The 20,807-nt window shown below is 43.6% G+C and overlaps 1 protein-coding gene across 4 annotated transcripts in view; it reads right to left on the bottom strand.

Annotated features, from left to right (window-relative positions):
- The window catches only part of C6H8orf34 (chromosome 6 C8orf34 homolog), a 458,472-nt gene that overhangs the window by 160,363 nt on the left and 277,302 nt on the right, over positions 1-20,807 (bottom strand). For all 4 annotated transcript variants that reach the window (XM_075353192.1, XM_075353191.1, XM_075353195.1 and 1 more), the window contains exon 9: positions 5,844-5,929. In XM_075353192.1, the coding sequence (XP_075209307.1) occupies positions 5,844-5,929 (86 nt within the window). The remainder of the gene's footprint in view (positions 1-5,843; positions 5,930-20,807) is intronic.

Raw genomic sequence — 20,807 nt, 5'->3', positions numbered from 1 at the left:
GCTATGTGCGCACACTGCATCTTTGTGGTGACCACAAAGATGCACGTTCTTGGTCCCAAAAAAATGCTCTCTCAGCATGCATTTTTTGCCTCATTTTACTGCGTCTTTGCCGCATTTTTCCCCAGTGCATTTTTTAAGTTAGTCTATTGACTGGAAGGGCTCAAAAACACAGAAAGAATTGACATGCTGCATCTTTGTGGTCACCACACAGACGCAGCCAAAAAAAATCTACAACGTGCGGACAGCAAAAATGAAATCTCATAGACTTTGCTGGGGAAGAAAATGCATGCAGTTTTGGGACCAACACTGCACCCAAACAACGTGCAAAAACGTGGCAAAAAAAAGCAGCATGTACACAAGGCCTAAAACTTACAATTTCTTTTTAAATTTGTCTCATTGCATTTTATCAACAATAACATCTATACAGGATATTTAGATTGCTCTTTGAGGCCTTCCATTTTTTGTGCTATACAGATTTTAAGTGCACTTTTCATTTCTATGGATTTCTATAATGGCGGAATGCAAGACAATGGAAATAATGCCATCATTTTATATATAACATTAGGATTTCCTAATAGTGCAATATTTAGACATGACAGTTAAGGGGGCTTTACACGCTACGATATCAGTGCCGATATCGCTAGCGTGCGTACCCGCCCCCATCGTTTGTGCGACATGGGCATATCGATGCCCGTCGCGCACAAAATCGCGCACCCCCGTCACACATACCTGCCCTGCGACGTCGCTCTGGCCGGCGATCTGCCTCCTTTCTAAGGGGGTGGGTCGTGCGGTGTCACAGCGACGTCACACGGCAGGCGTCCAATAGAAGCAGAGGGGCGGAGATGAGCGGGATGTAACATCTCGCCCACCTCCTTCCTTCCGCATAGCCGGTGGAGGCAGGTAAGGAGATGTTCCTCGTTTCTGCGGTGTCACACATAGCGATGTGTGCTGCTGCAGGAATGAGGAACAACATCGCTAATGAGAGGTAAACGATTTTTGGTTTTAGGACAACCTCTCCGCGGCAAACGATTTTGGCCGCTTTTGCGATCGTTTAAGTTCGCACAAAAGTGTCACATGCTGCGATATCGTTAATGACGCCGGATGTGCATCACTAACGACGTGACCCCGACAATAAAACATTAACGATAACGTAGCGTGTAAAGCCCCCTTTAAGGGAGCTTTATATGCTGCGACATTGCTAGCGATGTCGCTAGCGATCGAACCCGCCCCCATCGATTGTGCGTCATGGGCAAATCGCTGCCCGTGGCGAACAATATCGTTAGTCCCCTTCACACATACTTACCTTCCTAACGACGGCGCTGTGGCCGGCGAACAACCTCTTTTATAAGGGGGCGGTTCATGAGGCATCACAGTGGCATCACACAGCAGGCAACCAATAGAAGCGGAGGGGCGGAGAGTAGCCGCATGAAGGTTACTCCCACCGTTTCCAGAGGACGCAGGTACGCTGTTGTTCGTCGTTCCCGGGGTGTCACACGTAGCGATGCCTCAGGAACGACAAACAACCTGCGTCCCAGAAGATCAACGACATTTTGAAAATGAATGACGTGTCAACGATCAACGATGTGGTGAGTATTTTGGATCGTTAGCAGTCGCTCGTATGTGTCACACGCAATGACGTTGATAACAAGGCCGGATGTGCGTCACGAATTCCGTGACCCCAGCAACATCTCGTTAGCGATGTCGTTGCGTGTACAGCGGCCTTTAGACTTAGACTAGAAGTTTTAACCTTTTCCTGCTCAGACAATTTTTCATTTTTGCGCTTTTGTTTTTATTCTTCCCCTTCTTCCAAGAGCCGTAACCTTTTTTATAATTCTATTCACATAGACTTGAAGACTTTTTTTTACGTGGGATGAGTTGCAGTCTTAACCAGTCATGACCAAGGATATCTATACGTCCTTGGCCATGTCTGTCCCTTTAATGCTGGCTCACACGGCGAGCCCGCATTATTCCCCTCACATGTCTCCTGATCTGATCAACAGATATCTGCAGGTAACAAACGAGGGATGAATTTAATGTGGTCCGGTAGAGATCGTGCTGTTTCTTGACACTATCGGCGGTCCCATGACGCAAGCACAGCGCACCAATGGATTGCCATGACAGTATGGGGTCAGATGCTAAAACCTGTCATTGCCATGATATGTTTCCTGTGAATGCTGGCAGAGCGCCGGCACTCACAGGAGGACAGCATTTCTCCTGATCAGAGTGAAGCGATCGGGCTGTGTAGGCATAATGTCCCATAGGAAACTAGTAAAATCAATAAAAAATGTAAAAATAAAACAATAATAAAGAAAAAAAAACATATTTGGAGTGACCGCTTTCAGATCTATCAAAATATAAAATTAATTAATCTCATTGGTACATGGTGTAGCGAGAAAAAAAAAAATCAAAAAGCCAGAATAAAGTTTTTTTGGTCACCGCAACATTGCATTAAAATGCAATAACAGGCGATCAAACAACGCATCTATCAAAAAATTATTGTATAATTAAAATGACAGCTCAAGAGGCAAAAAATAAGCCCTCACTGAGATCCCGAAAAAAGAGAACACTACAGATCTCAGAAAATGGCAACAAAAGCGCAATTTTTTTTTTATAAAATTCTGAATTTTTTTCACCACTTAGATAAAAGTAAAACTATACATGTTTGGTATCTATGAACTCATATTGACCTGTGGAATCATAATGTCAGGTCAGTTTTACCATTTAGTGAACACGATAAATAAAAAACAATTGTGAAATTGTATTTTTTTTTGCAATTTCCCCACACTTGGAATTTTTTCATGTTTTCCAGTACAATATGGGGCAGAATAAATGATGTCATTCAAATGTACAACTCTTCCCACAAAAAAAAGCCCTCATATGGCTATATTAATGGAAAAATAAAAAATGTATGGCTCTTGGAAGAAGGGGAGGAAAAAGCAAAAACAAAAAAACTTAAAATTACCTGGGAGTGAAGGGGTTAAATAGTACCACTCATTTACTGGAAAACAGGGGGAAAAAATGCCATGCATTGTAAAATGATGACAAAAAACTGTGATTTCTACATTGTCTTTTTTTGTTCTTTTTCTTAGTGTAGTAAAAATGACCTGGCAACATGATTTAACAAATCAGTACAAATATCGTAATAACAAATCTACACTGAAGATCTAAATGAGAAAACAGCACACAATTTCTTAAATGTTAAGATCGTTGTGTCGTCCTATGTGATTATATCCTAACATGTGTAAACTAGCCGTATTTTAAGCTTATTTCATAAATTGAATTTATTGTAAAGCACATAATAAAATGTAAATGAGATAAATGAAAAAGAACACTGATCTAAATTAGAGAACACTTTCAGATCCCTGCGAGTTATTGGTGTTAATCTGGCACCTGGTGCTAATTTCCTTAATTATCTGTCAAACCCTATTTATCTGGAAGCCTAACTTTCCAGTTTGCACTGACAGCAAAAATAGTATGCCATTCCAAAGTGACTGAAACCCTTCGGCAGCAGGTTGTCCAGATGAAAACCAAAGGGATGACCCTATCAGCCATAGCAAGAGAAGTTGGTCATTCCAAGTCTGTGATTTCAAGAATATTGCATCTTTACAACATCACAAACTCTTTCAAGTCCTCCAAGAAGGCTGGTCGCCCTCAAAAGAAAAATGAAAGAGAGAACTGGATAATGTGGAGAATTTCCATTGGTAATTGTTTCCACACTGCAGCTGGAATTGCTCGTCAGTTCAGCACTGAACAGGGTAAGGATCTGTCTCGTCATGCAGTGTCACGATGTTCATGAGCATTTGGACTGAAAGCCCACAATGCAGTGACTAAACCTCTCATTAGCAGAAAGAATCAAAAGGCTAGACTCCCCTTTGGTGAGGAGCATGTTGTGTGGACAGAGGAGAAGTGGCCCACAGTTCATGTTAGTGATGAAAGCAAATTTAATTTATTTGGGTCTAATGGGAAACTTTATGTTTGTCGACAAACTGGGGAAAGACTGAACCCAAAGTGTGTTAAGAAGTCAGTGAAAGGTGATGGAGGAAGTGTCATGGTTTGTAGAATGTTTTCTGCAGCCGAAGATAGACCTCTCATACAGCTATATGGCAGAGTGAATACAAGTGTGTATCAGAACCATCTTAAAAAAATACGTGGTTCCTTACTTGGATTCATCACTCAATCAGCCAGCAATTTTCATGCAGGACAATGCCCCCTGTGACACAGCAAAATGGATAAAGCAGTTCATTGAAAAAGAAAACATTGAAACAATGAAATGGCCCCAGCCCAGAGTCCTGATCTAAACCCAATAGAAAACCTCCAGAAAATCCTTGGTGACAAAGTTATGGCCAACAAACCCCCAACAGTAGAAGAACGGTGGAAGAGACTTGAATAAGAGTGGACCAAAATCCCACCAGAGCAGTGTGAGAGACTAGTGATGCCCTGTGGCTGCAGATGTGCTGAATTCATTCAAAACAAACTCATGCACACGTCTTACTGATAGGTGACTGTTGTTACCTTCAGAAAATGTACTTATAATCTTTCCCTGTGCTACAGTCATTGTTGTTCTCTAATTATGATCATCACGTTTTGGGCAAAATAAAGATTTTATGTTGATAATCTTTGGATCTTTTAGAAAACACTGTCCTAGTGGCATGGTGTACCCCATACAAAGAAAACCTTCAAGTGTTGATCAATGTAAATTACATTATTTCTGAAAAAATCAAGTGATCATTCATTGTTCTCTAATTTTTACTTAAGTTGTAAAAAAAAAAAAAGTTGATTTATATTCATAAAAAATTGTGTTTGTGTTGCTATTTTCTAACATATTTAATGTTATTTTATTTTTCCATTGATGTATTAGGGCTTAAATTTTGCGTGGCGAGCTGACATTTTTATTAATACCATTTTGGTGCACATGTTATTTTGATTTCTTTTTACTGCATTTTTTTAGGTAGATGCAGCAAACAAAATAAATGCATTTTAATTTTGTTTTTACCTCTTTACAAAGTTTAATGTAATGGTTTATTATTTTTTGATTTGATAGATAAGATGTGTACAGACGTTGCAACCCTTAACATGTTTTTATTTATTAATAAAGGAGGATCTATGGATGATATGATCTATCTTTTTTTTATATCTTTTCAACCTTTTTTATTTTTTTACTTTATTTTAACATTCCCTTGAGGGACCTGCGATCATGTGATCACTTCTTCTATAAACTTCAAAACCACAGTATTGCAGTATATAATAAAAGTAATGTTCTCCCACGAAGCCCAGCCATAAGTTCACATCTAGAGGGGCTGATGGAAACCGACGCATATGCATATTAGCAATTGAGGCAGCAAATTAACCCACATTTTTGCTTACAACTGGTTCTAAGTATGTAAATCTACTTAAGGGGAATCTGTCAGCAGGTTTTTGCTATGTAAGCTGAAGCTAGCATGTTGAAAGTGGTAACACAGAAAATGCAGGGATGCCTTCTTTTCCGAGTCCTATCTATAGTTTATGTGTTATGTTTATTTAAGCAGCAGTACCCTTATCATTTTTTGGACTTTAATGTGACATGCAGGGCAGTCTGGCATGCCCCCTCCTGTGATTGATACCTCACTGTCAATGTACACTCTCTACTGAGAGCCTCCTGTGGGCAGGGACAGCTCTCTCAGCTCTGCTACATAACTAAAACTAAAATTTCAGATGGTGTCAGAATACTGGCTGCAGCCAGTAATCTAAGTGATACATTACTCTATTCAGGATCTCTTTGCCTAAATCTTGCTGCTCTCAGATAAGGTAGCAAAAACCTGCTGACAGATTCCCTTTAAGGCACAGAGTTGAAGATCTGTACTCACCACCTGCATTTGCTGCAGCTTTTACAGGACAGGAACCTTCCTTTGGCACCACTTCTTCTCCCTGAGCTAGATTATCCCCTTGCAATCTAAAACACAGAAACACGGTTATGGAGGAGGCATGGCATTCATAAGTCATGTATATATATATATGACAGAAGTCTCAGCATCAATATTAGGATCTATATGGATTTCAAATAGGAGAGAAAAAGACTGGGCACCACTGGTGTACAAAAACCAGCTTCACATTGGCCTGAGAAAAACAATTGCACTTGCGAACAAGGGACACCTGCCCTGGAGCTGCATGCTCTAAACTAAAACTAAAATTACGGAATTCAGATACAAAAAAGAAGGAGGAAAAAGCAGCAACTCACCGGGTGATGAAGTAAAGTCTTCTTTATTGTGCAACACGGGTTACATGCAGTGCAGGGAGGGGAAGCCGAAGCCTCGGACAATGGTAAACCGTTTTGCACTGGTGTGGCGCTTCTACGGGTCCTCTTAGAAGCGTAGGACCCGTAGAAGCACCACACCACAAAACGGTTTACCTTTGTCCGAGGCTTCGGCTCCCCCTCCCTGCACTGCATGTAACCCGTGTTGCACAATAAAGAAAACTTTACTTCATCACCCGGTGAGTTGCTGCTTTTTTCCTCCTTTTTTGGATCTATTATTATTTATAGATTACTGTAGCAGCAAAGTGAATGAGATTTCAAAACTGTTATCACATTGTTGTTAATAATTGTAAGTAATTTGACCAGATTTGATAGATTTTACATACGCATAAATACAAAGCAAAATCTGCATGCAATACATTCTGACGTTCTGGATGATATACGTCAAAATCCATAACAAGATCCACAATTGATTTTTCCATCAAGTTTATGCAACAATTTGAACAAGTTGAGCAACTTTTGTCCTCTACAGAGAAATATGACAGGTTAATTGCAAATCACATGAATTGTACATGCACAGGCAAATGCAGACAGTAAAGGGCCCCTGTGAAAAAACTGTATATTGGTCTTCTCTTATCCCATAGCTCATTACAAAGCACCTAATAATTTCTCTCTATCATCCATTTAGTAGTTGTGTTACAAATTTCATTGGCTTATGCCCTAATGTGCTATTTAATAGATAGTAGTAAAGTAAGAATGACAGTGGGCTGATTAAATTACTGAGCCCCATGCGGCTGCACAGTGGTCACCAATGTTGGTTATGATTAAGAGACATTTATCCCTGAAATGAGGAACCCAATGCCATTTTTGTAACATTTTTTAGTTGATGCAATAAAGTCTATCCTTTTAAGCAGTGCTGGGTCCTTTTATTTGTGGATTTCTTTCTAAAGTTTATGTCCACCCCTGTGTACGGGTGACTTTACTGACTTTAGCATCCACACTGGTTGATACAGATATAAGAAGGCTTTGCCGTGAGTCTGTAAAAATAGGGAAGTTTTGGTTGGTCTGTAATGAAGAAATTGATAGAGAGACACAATTTTGTTTTATGCCAATGGACTCATACTGTAATTCTTAGTAAAGATTCTGGTTGGCAAGTTCTGAGCGGTATTGTGGTGGTGTAGTTGTTCCATCCCCGTACCTGCTCAGAACACTGATAAAATATGTGATTTAGGTGAGGTAGAAGCCATGCTGTTGGCAATGTATTTTGCCATCAGGGGCACCCCAGGTGGACAGGTTTCAACTGAAGTACTAAACTAAGCATACTCCCCAGTGTCAGCATCAGCAGCAGAACATTGCTTGATGAGGCAGTTTGTATTGACAATATACAACTCTGAGTCAGAGTGGCACCTTCACAGGAGCCACATTACTGCACAGAAGAAAGGCTTGGCAATCTACTTCCGTATTATGTCAAGAAAACTTGATGTAGAGTACACCTAAAGGAATTCAATTTAGTGCTGGAAGATGCACTCCTAGGTCAGAAGGCATCCAAGCTCCTGGGGAAGAGCATCATGAGGTCAACATGAGTATGATCAAGTCTCATGACACGCCAGGATCAAAGCCACAAGGACATCTTGTTGCTGATATCGCTTGGTCATAAGGAAAGAACAAAAGCGGCAAAGATTTCATGAAATTCAGAACTTGGAATGTACAAATCATGAACCAAGGCAAACTCTACATCATCAAAGCTGCAATGCATAGAAGAGAACACACGACTTACTTACTAAACTAAGATGGTCTCAATCTGGACGTTTCCAGTCAAACGAACATTGGGTCTACTATTCTAGCAATGATAACTGAAGAACAAACAGTTTGTCTATTATTCTCAACCGAAAATTGTCTGTCACTGTCCTAAAGTACAGTGCAGTCAGTGACAGAGTCATCTCAATAAGACTATGAGGAGTGCCAATCCAGTTCCCAGTTATACAGTTCTATGCACAAGCACTGGATACCGAGGAGGATGATGAAATATCCCACCATCAAGTTCAAGAAGAAATCAACAAGACGCCAAAACAAGACTTACTCATTATCATTGAGAGACTTGAATGCCAAAGTGAGCCACAGCAAACATGAAACCACTGTTGGAAACTTTGGATTTGGTGTATGAAATGAGGCTGGAGTATGATTCCTTGGCTTTTGCATGACAAATCAACTGTTCATTATGAACACCATCAAAAATCATAAATGGAGTATAATGCTCACAGTCAGTGTAAGGGCATCAAGCGTAATTAGTGGACCACAGGGGGACTCGGGCTTGCCCTTTAGTGGGAGGGGCTTAAATGAGTGCCTACCGTGAGGCAGATGCCAGGTACCACTTCCAGGGCAGTGACCAGGACTGGGTCAGCTGACCCCCAGGACAGGTAATAGACTCTGTTATAGGCACAGGTGCACGCAGGTACAGGTGGATGTCTGAAGCAGACAGGCAGGTGGGTTCAAGCAGTTATGGGGGGCACAGCAGGGGCAGATAGGTATGAGAAGGCAAACTCAGGTACACGTGATGAACACAGGGATAACAGGACAGGAGCTCAGAACCTGAAAACTAGCTAGAAAGACTGGTATACTGACTAAGTAAGGCACTGCACAGGCACCTCCCCTAATGGGAGGGTTCCTTAAATACACAGTGCTTCTCAGCCATAGGCTGAGAGGCATTTCCTGGAAATAGCACACCGACCCTTTAAGAGGAAGGCCGGTGCGCGAGCGTGTGTGCCCTAAGCACACTCCCGGGAGACATGGTCTGCAAGCACCGGCCCAAGGGAAAGGAGAAGGGACCAGGAGCACAAGTGAGGTGGAGGACGTGACTCAGCCGATGCAGTGAGTAAGTCAGCGCTACACAGAGACATGATTAAGAGAAGAGACCCTAAAAATCATTGAAGAAAGACGAATGGCAAATGCAAAAGGTAACAAGCAGGATGCAGACAACATCAGTAAAAGACTACATAGAGCCATTCGAGCAGATAATAAACTTTCTTACCAAAAGATATGTACAGAGACAGAAAATGGACATCTGAACGGCAAGACCAGAAAGGCATAAGAAAAGACCAAAGAGATAGGATGAAAGTTTCAACCAAAAGTAGGAATATTGAAAGATGCCAATGGGAACAAACTAACTGAGCCAGAAGAGATCAAGGAAAGATGGAAATAATACATGGAGCACCTCAACAAGACCTACTCATTGATAGGGGAAGTAGCAGACTGGAAATTATAGTGAACAACTTAAAAGAAGTAGTTGTTGCTGTGATAAAGCTTCTATTATAAAACAAAGCACCTGAATGTGACAATATTCCAATATACCTAATAAAGTCTTCTGAAGCAACAGTTGATGTCATCACATGGCTGTGTCAACAGATATGGGCAATTCGTAAAAGACCACTGATGAGGCAGTTTGTATTCACAACATTCAACTTCACAGGAGCTAAATTACTGCACAGAAAAAAGGACTGGCAATTTACTTCTGTATTATGCTAAGAAAACTTCATGGAGCGTACAACTGAAGGAAATCGATATAGTGCAGGAAGATGCACCTGAAGTTAGGTCACTGAGTTCAATCAATTTACCGGAGGTGAGTGTGGTACCATAGGAACCTCCAGCTGTGACCGCACATAAACTCAGTGACGTCACCACTCACAGAGGCGGCCCAGTCAGTCTCTGCCTGCAGCCCCAGCAGGTGGTCATGTTCTGTGCTCGCTTGCTGTGACTTCATTATGCAGCAAAGCTGGGATCATCATGGGACCTCTTGTGGATTACATGAACAGCAAAGAAAAATGGAGTTTCCAAGTCAATTAAAATTGTGGATTACGTTGGAACTGGGTGTTTAAAGTTGGAGAAAGAGGGTGGGGTTTTTTTGTATTTTATAACACATAAAGGATTATTTTGGTGTCTATGTTTATTTCTTTTCACTTACAGTATTAGTAATAGGGTTTGTCTCATAGTGTCAGGTTTCCAGGTTTTCCAGTTCTCTTTGACTGCCCTTGCCCTCGGTTAACATGGAGGTTACCGTTCTGTTGCCCTACTTCCTGTCCAGCTGCTTAAAAGGCCGCCTCTAAGTCCAGTCCAGTGCCTGAGTATACTGCCTGCTGTGTGCTCCTGCTGTGTTGCTGCTTATTCCTGATTACCTCTGGATTCCCCTAAAAAACCACCTACCGATTGACTCTGGACTGTACCCGGCTCTTCAAGGCTGCGCCCGGATTCCGTTTACCATCTTCGGTCAGCACTCCGCCTGGTTCTCTTTGGGTTCGTAACCATTCTGGACAAACATTCCCGTACGGACACTCATTGACTTTACCGCTTGCTCCTTATCCCGGCTGCTGCGCATTTAGGCCTTCCGGGGTAGATTGCCGGACAGTCCCTGTCTAGGGGGTTCGCTCTGGTGGTCTCCCTGGGGGAGTCCGGTGCGTGGCCCCGGGAATCCCCTCCGCGTCTATTCTGGAAAGTATTGTATGTGTATTTGTGTTGTTGTGTTTGTTCTATATCTACCGTGGTTACATACTATAAACATCTTGTACCCGGAACTCGTCTCTGATTGTCATTGCCCTCCGCTATCGAAATCCTCAGAACATAGAATAAGTATTACATTATACTCAGGCCATAAGAGGATTTCGCTGGGGCAATGACTGAGACACGAGTAGATCAGCTGTTCTCCATGATTAACTCCCTGCAGCAGGAGATGGAGGTGGTGCAGACTAAGCTTAGAGATGTGGAGGCACAGCTGGGCCATGATCACCAGGTACTGGGTCCGGCTATACAGGATTTGCAAGTCAGAGTGGAGGCTCAGGAAGCCGGCCCCACTACGTCCGTACCAGCTGCCGGTATGCCTAGGTTACCTCCATTCCGTTTCAATGGTGATCGTAGTCAGTTCCGTGGATTTATTAACCAATGTATACTATTTTTCGATGTACATGCTGATTATTATCGTTCTGACCGGTCAAAGGTGTTATGTATCATCATGTTATTAACCTCACGAGCACTGGCTTGGGCTAATCCTATGATAGAGAATCGGGACATCCGTTTAAATCACCTAGATGACTTTCTGAACGCAATGGCGCAGATGTTTGATGATCCGAATCGCCGTGCTACCGCTGAATCTGCTCTCCTTTCCTTACGTCAAGGAAAGCGCTCTGTCATTGAATACGCCACTGAGTTCAGGAGGTTAGTGGTAGACACCGACTGGGGAAACAATGCATTATTGTCCGTTTTCAGAAAGGGTTTGTCCGGTACCATCAAGGACGAGTTAGCACGTTCCGAATCCCCAGGGGATTTTGACCTGTTTCTCCAGCACTGTGTGCGCATAGATACCCGTTTGACGGAACGTAGACAGGAAAAATGGGCAGCTATAAACCGTATAAATAATAATACGTTTCCTTCCAGAGAACCTGCTTTCAGGACGCCACGGGAGGCCGAGGACGTTCCTATGCAAGTGGACTCTCTGCAAAGGCGAGAGACCAACGAACGTCGTGAACACCGGCTCCGTGAGCGTTTGTGTTTCTACTGCGGTCAATCGGACCATTTCTTAATCGACTGCCCGAAACGTCCGAATCGCCCAAATAAGGTATTGGCAGCCATGGCAGAGTGTGACAACACGGACGCAGAGTCTGACATCTCTGAGGCAAGTGGACACTTGGATGCGGTATTTCCCTTGACTGTAATGTCTACCTCACTGAAGGACTCAGAAGGGAAATATACCCATTGTTCACTCCCCATTCAGATCCGTTGGGAGGGACAGCTAATTCCTACCTCTGCAATGATAGACTCTGGGGCAGGGGGAAATTTCATGGACTTTTCTTTTGCCAGTAAACACGGTATCCGGACTCAGCAAAGATCCTCACCGGTTACCATGGAGATGGTAGACGGATCTCCGTTAACATCTGGACCAGTGGATCGGGAAACAGTACCGCTAGAATGCGTGATGAAACCAGGTCAGCAGGAGACTCTTATTTTCATGATGATCTCTTCTCCACATTTTCCGATTATTTTAGGTATTCCGTGGCTACGGTCTACAAATCCGGTCATCGATTGGGAAACTAAGGAGATATCCTTCCCACCGCAGAGTGGTCCGGCCATTTGTCCAACTGTTCCGGTTCCGGTAACACCACATGCAGAAGGCACGGTACAGGTACCCGTTTTACCCCCGGTTTATCGTGACTTCGCTGACATATGCGACAAAAGAAAGGCCGATCGGCTTCCTCCGCATAGACCGTATGATTGCCCCATAGACTTACTCCCAGGGGCAGAAATCCCGTTTGGTCATGTTTACCCGTTGGCGGCACCTGAGCTAGAAGCCCTAAAGGAGTATATCGATGAAAGCCTGGCCAAGGGATTTATTCGCCCGTCTACCTCGCCCGCAGGGGCACCCATCTTTTTTGTGAAAAAGAAGGAGGGGACTCTGAGACCCTGTATTGACTACCGGGAACTGAATAAAATAACCATCCGGAACCGGTATCCGTTACCGTTGATTCCGGAGCTATTGGAGAGAGTCCAACAGGCAAAGATATTCACCAAATTGGACCTCCGTGGGGCATATAATCTGCTTCGTATACGTCCCGGAGACGAGTGGAAGACCGCGTTTCGATGTCGGTACGGACATTTTGAGTATTTAGTGATGCCTTTTGGACTTTGTAACGCTCCTGCGGCATTTCAACATCTAGTTAATGACATTTTTAGGGATATCATGGACCAGTTCATGGTGATCTATCTGGATGATATTCTAATCTTTTCTGATTCTCTCCAGGAACACCAGGAGCACGTCAAGACCGTACTTACCCGGCTGAGGGAAAACCACCTGTACATTAAACTGGAGAAATGTGAGTTCCACTGCTCACAAATACAGTTCTTAGGTTATGTCATCTCTCCTCAGGGGCTGAACATGGAGTCTAGCAAGATACAAGCCATTCTAGACTGGCCGGAACCGGGAAACATCAAAGAGGTACAACGCTTTGTCGGTTTTGCCAACTTTTACCGACGCTTTATCCGTAACTTTTCAGAGATTGTTCGTCCCATCACTCTGTTGACTAAGAAAGGACAGAAGTTTGTATGGTCCGCCCAGGCTCAGGAAGCGTTCCATCGTCTCAAGGGATGTTTTACCTCAGCACCCATACTAGTGCATCCGAATCCCGCACTTCCCTTCATCGTGGAGGTCGACGCTTCCGACTACGCATTAGGGGCCATTCTTTCTCAAAGGACCGGGGACAAGAGTCTCCTGCATCCGTGTGCCTTCTTTTCCCGCAGGTTGTCCCCTGCGGAAAGGAACTACGACATTGCGGATAAGGAATTATTGGCGATTATTGCCGCTTTCAAGGAATGGAGACACCACTTACAGGGAGCCGCGCAGCAAGTGATAGTACTCACAGATCATCGTAATCTGGAATTTCTTAAGTCTGCCAGGTGCCTATCTCCACGGCAAGCCCGTTGGAGTCTATTTCTTAACCAATTCAATTTTGTCGTTACATACCGTCCAGGTTCACGTAATGGGAAAGCCGATGCCTTGTCCCGAATCCATGCCGTGGACTCCGTGCCTGGAACCCCGTCTCAGACCGTGTTATCAGATGCCAATTTCGTTGGAGTACTCCAGGACCAGGACTTGTGGAAGGACATCAAGCTGGCCTATGATGGTGATGTATTTCTTGCCGCCCCTCCGAATGATGTAACTCTTGTTCTTCGGAATGGTGTGTGGTTGAGAGAACGACGCATTTATGTCCCGGAGGCCGTAAGACTTCGGGTTCTCAAGTTGGTTCATGACTCCGTGTTGGCCGGTCATAGGGGGGTACAGAAGACGCAGGAATTTCTGAGCCGGTTTTTCTGGTGGCCTACCTGTTTAAAGGACGTGAAGGACTATGTCCACTCATGTGTGGTTTGTGCCCGGTGCAAGGTCCCTCGTGTGGCTCCTACGGGACTCCTCCAACCGTTACCCGTGCCATCTCGCCCTTGGGGGTCTATCTCCATGGATTTTATTGTGGAGTTGCCAGTCTCAGGCGGGCATAATACCATTTTAGTGGTGGTGGATCGATTGACTAAAGCTGCTCACTTCATTCCGTGTACCGGTCTTCCCTCAGCCGCAGAGACAGTGGATTTGGTTGTCCAGAACGTATTCCGATTGCATGGGGTACCAGACGAGATCATCTCCGACCGGGGTGTGCAGTTCACGTCTAGATTCTGGAAGGGGTTTTGTACGGCACTCCAGATTGATGTCTGTCTGTCTTCTGCATACCATCCTCAGACAAATGGACAAACCGAACGGACGAATCAAACCCTGGAACAATACCTTCGATGTTACGTCAGCCATCTCCAAGACGATTGGTTGAAGATGCTTCCGTTGGCGGAGTTCTCCTACAACAACACTCAGAGCAGCTCCACTAAGGTAACGCCCTTTTTTGCTAACCTGGGTTACCATCCGACTATTTTGCCTAGGTCACCGGTTGCGGTTTCGGTGCCAGCGGTGGAGGACAGGTTGACAGAAATACGACAAAATCTGGAGGTTCTAAAGGACACCGTGGCTACGGCCCAGGAGCGTTACAAGAGGTCGGCAGACACTCACCGGAAACCGGCACCCATGTACAAGGTAGGGGACTCTGTATGGTTATCCACCAAAAACCTGAAATTGGGTGTTCCTTCGCAGAAGCTGGGACAAAAATTCATCGGTCCGTTTAAGATCACCGGGATCGTGAGCCCTGTGGCCTGTCGGCTACGCTTACCGCACCATCTAAAGGTACACCCGGTCTTTCATGTGTCTCTCCTCAAACCTGTCTCCCCTAATACGTTTCGTGGTCGTGTTGTGCCTCCTCCTCCGCCTGTGATGGTCGACGGCGAGGAGCAGTTCGTGGTTGAGGACATTATTGACTCCCGGCTCCATCGTCGTCGGCTTCAATATCTGGTACGTTGGCAGGGGTACGCCCCCGAGGACGATTCCTGGGAACCGGTGGGTAACATTCGGGCACCCCGGAAGATTGCTCAATTTCATCGACGGTTCCCGGACAAACCTGGCCCTGATCCGTCCTGAGGCCGTCTCTGGGGGGGGGAGTAATGTCAGGTTTCCAGGTTTTCCAGTTCTCTTTGACTGCCCTTGCCCTCGGTTAACATGGAGGTTACCGTTCTGTTGCCCTACTTCCTGTCCAGCTGCTTAAAAGGCCGCCTCTAAGTCCAGTCCAGTGCCTGAGTATACTGCCTGCTGTGTGCTCCTGCTGTGTTGCTGCTTATTCCTGATTACCTCTGGATTCCCCTAAAAAACCACCTACCGATTGACTCTGGACTGTACCCGGCTCTTCAAGGCTGCGCCCGGATTCCGTTTACCATCTTCGGTCAGCACTCCGCCTGGTTCTCTTTGGGTTCGTAACCATTCTGGACAAACATTCCCGTACGGACACTCATTGACTTTACCGCTTGCTCCTTATCCCGGCTGCTGCGCATTTAGGCCTTCCGGGGTAGATTGCCGGACAGTCCCTGTCTAGGGGGTTCGCTCTGGTGGTCTCCCTGGGGGAGTCCGGTGCGTGGCCCCGGGAATCCCCTCCGCGTCTATTCTGGAAAGTATTGTATGTGTATTTGTGTTGTTGTGTTTGTTCTATATCTACCGTGGTTACATACTATAAACATCTTGTACCCGGAACTCGTCTCTGATTGTCATTGCCCTCCGCTATCGAAATCCTCAGAACATAGAATAAGTATTACACATAGATACCTCTCATTACTAATCTAGGGCTTAGTGGCAGCTGTGAGCTGTCATTAACCTCTTATATTAACCCGATTCCACTGTACCAGGGCTGTACCCCCAGCTGTCAGCTTCATCATGGCTGGATATCAAAATTGGGGGGACTGCACACCATATTTTTAAATGATTTATTTAATAATAATAAAAAAGCTGCACACCCAAAAGTAGTATTAGGCTATGTGTCCACGCTGTGGAAAATTTGTGGAATTTGCTGCAATTTTTCCGCGGAAATTTTTCAAAAATCCGCAGTACAGCGAGTCCTCAGCTATTTTAATGGCATTTTGGAACTGCTGTGCACATGCTGCGTTTTTTTCCGCAGCGGAAATAATGCGGATTTCCCTGCGGAATAATCTGCAGCATGTCAATTATTCCTGCAGATTTTTTCACACGATCCCATACTTACCTGCCTTGATAGAAGACACCGGGAGGGGCGCGGTGGAGCCAGGAGCAGGAAGTGGGCGGGGCCTGCACGAGCTCCGGTCATGTGACAGCCTGAACTAGTTCAGGCCCGCCCACCTTCTCCTGCAATGTGCAGACAGACACGGCCGGAAAGTGAAGTGCTGCGTGATGGAGGTAAGTATGAACTCCCCAATTACTCCACCACTTGTTCTGCATTGAGGATGCAGTGCCGAAGCCATGGTACTGTATCCTCAATGCAAAATGCCCACACAATATCCGCAGGACATTCCGCAATAAAACCGCAGCATTAAAACAGACAAAGTTGTGCTGCGGTTTTCTGGGCGCTCCTGCGTTTCCCGTTGGCACATAGCCTTACAGCCACGCAGAGACTGGTAAGTATGTCCTCCTTTAACCATTTTGCTTTCTTTTTTCTTTTTACAATGATTTCCCTGACCAATCACAGCCATGCCAATACTTGGCAAGGCTGTTATGGGGCTGGAAGTGGATGGTTTTTGAAATAGTGTAAACATGAACAGTTACGAAGCAAAGCCAAAATTCACAGATTTTTGATAAAAGTGTTTATGAATCTGATCCTGATCCAAACGAGCCAAGGCTTGTGTTGAATTTGAGGTTGGCGAACCTTTTTCAAACAAGTTTGTTTATCTCTAGTGTTCATTCAAATAAATTATTCTTTGTGGGTGTCATTTCCTGCACATGTAGGAGTATCGCCCCTACAAAACAATTAAAAGTTCTATGACTTTAAGAGGCAGTTCTCCTCTGTTTTCTGTGTGTTATGGGCTAGCCGGCTCAGTCGGTTCTCCCTTTCTGAACTGAAAACTTGAGCTTACCCTGCCCCAAAAAGTGCAGGAAGGAGAGAAAGAGTGGGCGAAGAGTTTGGGCTGGAACAGGAGAAATTGGATCGCCTGAGAGTGTGAAAGAGTGAGAGAGAGAGGAGTCATGGTCTGTGTTCTATCTGAAAATGGCAATTTAAGAAAAGGTACAGTGTCGGCTGCGAGAGATGAGCCGGACCGTGAGAGAGCCCTGCTCACAAGTTGAGCAAGTACCGGACTGAGGCACTCGTAGGTTGGTGAATCAGAATTCAAGAAGAGATGCTACCTGGAGAAGTAAGGAGATGGGAGGAGGAGGAAAAGTGCGCACCAAAGAGCATCCCATTCCCAAACTCCTGGGAGTGGATTTGTTCCTATTTAACTGTACCTTCAGTCTTTACTAGAGAGCGCACTTAATAGGGTGTAGTATAGGTCTCAGTAGCCAGAGCCCAGAGTAGTGGAGGCCAACTAGGCCACTAATAATACTGCAGCGCAGTTGTGAATATTTTGTGCTTGCCTAATTGTACTATTGAATTGATATTTGTAATAGCTTGGGCAACGTATAGTTTGGGAACTCCAGCTAGATTCTGCAGTGTGTTAAACTTGACTGTTGTCAGGTTACATAAACCCCGTTTACTTGCATAAACACATCTCCTGCTTGTAGCTAAATGTGTACCCTTGCTTCTGCCACCTCGTCTTGAGTACCGCAATTGAACTCTGCACAATGGTGGTCCATCAGCTATTGCTTCACACACATTAGACAAAGTTACAGAGTAGGAACCCAGCCTTAACAATGATAAGGGGAACTGACAAAAAGCAAAAATATATCAATTTAGTGGCAGAAGAATAATAGAAAAATAGAACAACACAAAATACTTAAAAGACACTTCAGGATTATTATTTATCAGACACTTTTCATAAGCAGATATTGAAGACAGGTAACTCAATTAGATGGAAAACATGTCTTCAGTTTTTAAGAATTAATTGAACCAAAAAAATGTATGTCATTATTTTTTCTTCTTTTAGACTTTTACTTGCAAGCCACACTGTGGAGTTGTTGGATGCATGTGATGGAGCATTGTCCTGCATGAAAATCATGTTTTTCTTGAACGATACCGACTTCTTCCTGTACCACTGCTTGAAGAAGTTGTCTTCCAGAAACTGGCAGTAGGTCTGGGAGTTGAGCTTCACTCCATCCTCAACCTGAAAAGGTTCCACAAGTTAATTTTTGATGATACCAGCCCATACCAGTACCCCACCTCCACCTTGCTGGCGTCTGAGTTTGAGTAGAGCTCTCTGCCCTTTACTGATCCAGCCTCTGGCCCATCCATCTGGCCCATCAAGAGTCACTCTCATTTAATCAGTCCATAAAACCTTTGAAAAATCAGTCTTAAGATATTTCTTGGCCCAGTCTTGACGTTTTATCTTATGTTTCTTGTTCAAAGGTGGTCATTTTTCAGCCTTCCTTACCTTGGCCATGTCCCTGAGTATGGCACTCTTTGTGCTTTTTGATACTCCAGTAATGTTGCAGATCTAAAATATTTCCAAACTGGTGGCAAATGGCATCCTGGCAGCTTCACGCTTGATTTTCCTCAATTCATGGACAGTTATTTTGTGCCTTTTTTTCCCAACACGCTTTTTGCGACCCTGTTGGCTATTTGCCATGAAATGCTTGATTGTTCGGTGATCACGCATCAAAAGTTTTGCAGTTTCAAGACTGCTGCATCCCTCTGCAAGACATCTCACAATTTTGGACTTTTCAGAGCCTGTCAAATCTCTCTTCTGACCCATTTTGCCAAAGGAAAGGAAGTTGCCTAAAATTAAGCACACCTTATATAGTGTGTTGATGTCATTACACCCCACCCCTCCTCATTACAGAGATGCACATCACCTGGTTTACTTAATTGGTAGTTGGCTCTCAAGCCTATACAGCTTGGAGTAGGACAACATGTATAAAAATTATCATGTGATCAAAATACTAATTTTCTTTATAATTTTGTACACAGTGTATTGTTGGACAATTGCAGTCACAAATGGGTTTTCAGGGTTCAAGTGGAGGTAGGCTGGGATCAGGTGAGTGGATGAAAAATTAACATTTTTTTTCCTATATGGTTTTCTATATGTCCATTTATCCCATCAGTGTGTCCTCCATTTGTCCATTTTTCTTAGATTCATATGATATCCATTTTTTACATCCAAATTAAAAAAAAAAAAGTCTATTTGATTTTCCTACATAATCTTTGCAATGGATCGGTTAGTAATGGATACAGTATGGATGGTGTGAATATAGCATATTCAAAAAATCTACTATTTTTTTTTCACATGAGCACTTGGCCCATGTGGAAACACTAAGTTGAATTAGCCAATTCACATACATGGGTCCATGTGCTATCTATCCAGTTTGCACTATATATTCCTCTAAACCCAGCCCTATAGTTCGGCTTTATAACCCATCTACTAGCTGATATAATCTGTACAAATAACAAAAGCTGGAAAAGATGTCAGCAATATTAGCGTGCTGCATTTTAGAATAATACTTTGGCAGAGATTCCCATACTCGGCATTTATGGCCATGGGATAAAAAAAAAAATAAGACCCGTAAGCAGCTTTTCTGAGAACAAGTAATTTTCTAATAATTTTTTTGCACAACCATTTTCATAGAAATGAAAAAGTGATTCTATATTGTAATCATTGACATAGTTAACCCCTAAATAACCTGAGCACTGTACATGTCGATGACCATAGAAAATAAACAAGTAAGAGGCCGTATCATTATAACTTTGGCTTCATATGAGCAAAAACAATGAGAAAGTACAAAGAGTGCACTCATGTATTTTTGGTACATATCACATTGCACTATATGCAAAGCAAATCCAGATGAGCCAAAGGTCATCAATATAACCCAGTAAATCGTGACAAGATGCGTGAAATAAATTAGTAAATAAAGACTTCTGCACCCCAATTTTAAATAGATAGTAGGACACCCAACTTCCTCATGTAAAGCGGGGGGGGACTAAGTACAGAATCATCATCTACATCCTCTACACCAAGAATAATGGGTTAGGTAGAGTCTGAGAATGGCCAAAATGTCCCTCTATCTTTTATCAGACCAGAACAAAATATAGAGTTATGTATTTTAGATACAACTAGAGATGATCAAAAAGATTAGCAGGAGCATAGGTCAGTATGTAGCTACATTTCCACCAATATCATAAAAATGCTAATTTTATTAATTATGAATACATACACAGATCAAATAAAGATCAAGGTGAAGACTTGAAGATGACAGCACCATGATAGATATCACAAAGTATGGGAGGGCAGGGAGAGTGCGGCACTCTAATGATAGATATTGTACAGGTTAGTATCCAATGTAATACAAAGAATAGACTATATAGTGTAGTGCCAATAAAGGATAGCAAAATATGATGCACAGCATATTAAAGGCATTGCTTACCCATTGTGAACACTACCCATATACACCCCCAACGCGCATTATGTATGGAAGCCCATTCGAAACACACATGGGTGTTGCATATCTGTGGTATTCACAAAGGGAGCAATTGGTAAGCAGTGCCTTTAATATTCTATGCATTATATT

The sequence above is a fragment of the Anomaloglossus baeobatrachus genome, chromosome 6 (assembly GCF_048569485.1).
Source record: "Anomaloglossus baeobatrachus isolate aAnoBae1 chromosome 6, aAnoBae1.hap1, whole genome shotgun sequence".
Taxonomy (NCBI): Eukaryota; Metazoa; Chordata; class Amphibia; order Anura; family Aromobatidae; genus Anomaloglossus; species Anomaloglossus baeobatrachus.
Note: the sequence above shows the minus strand (reverse complement) of the source record. Positions and strands in the feature narration are given on the sequence as shown.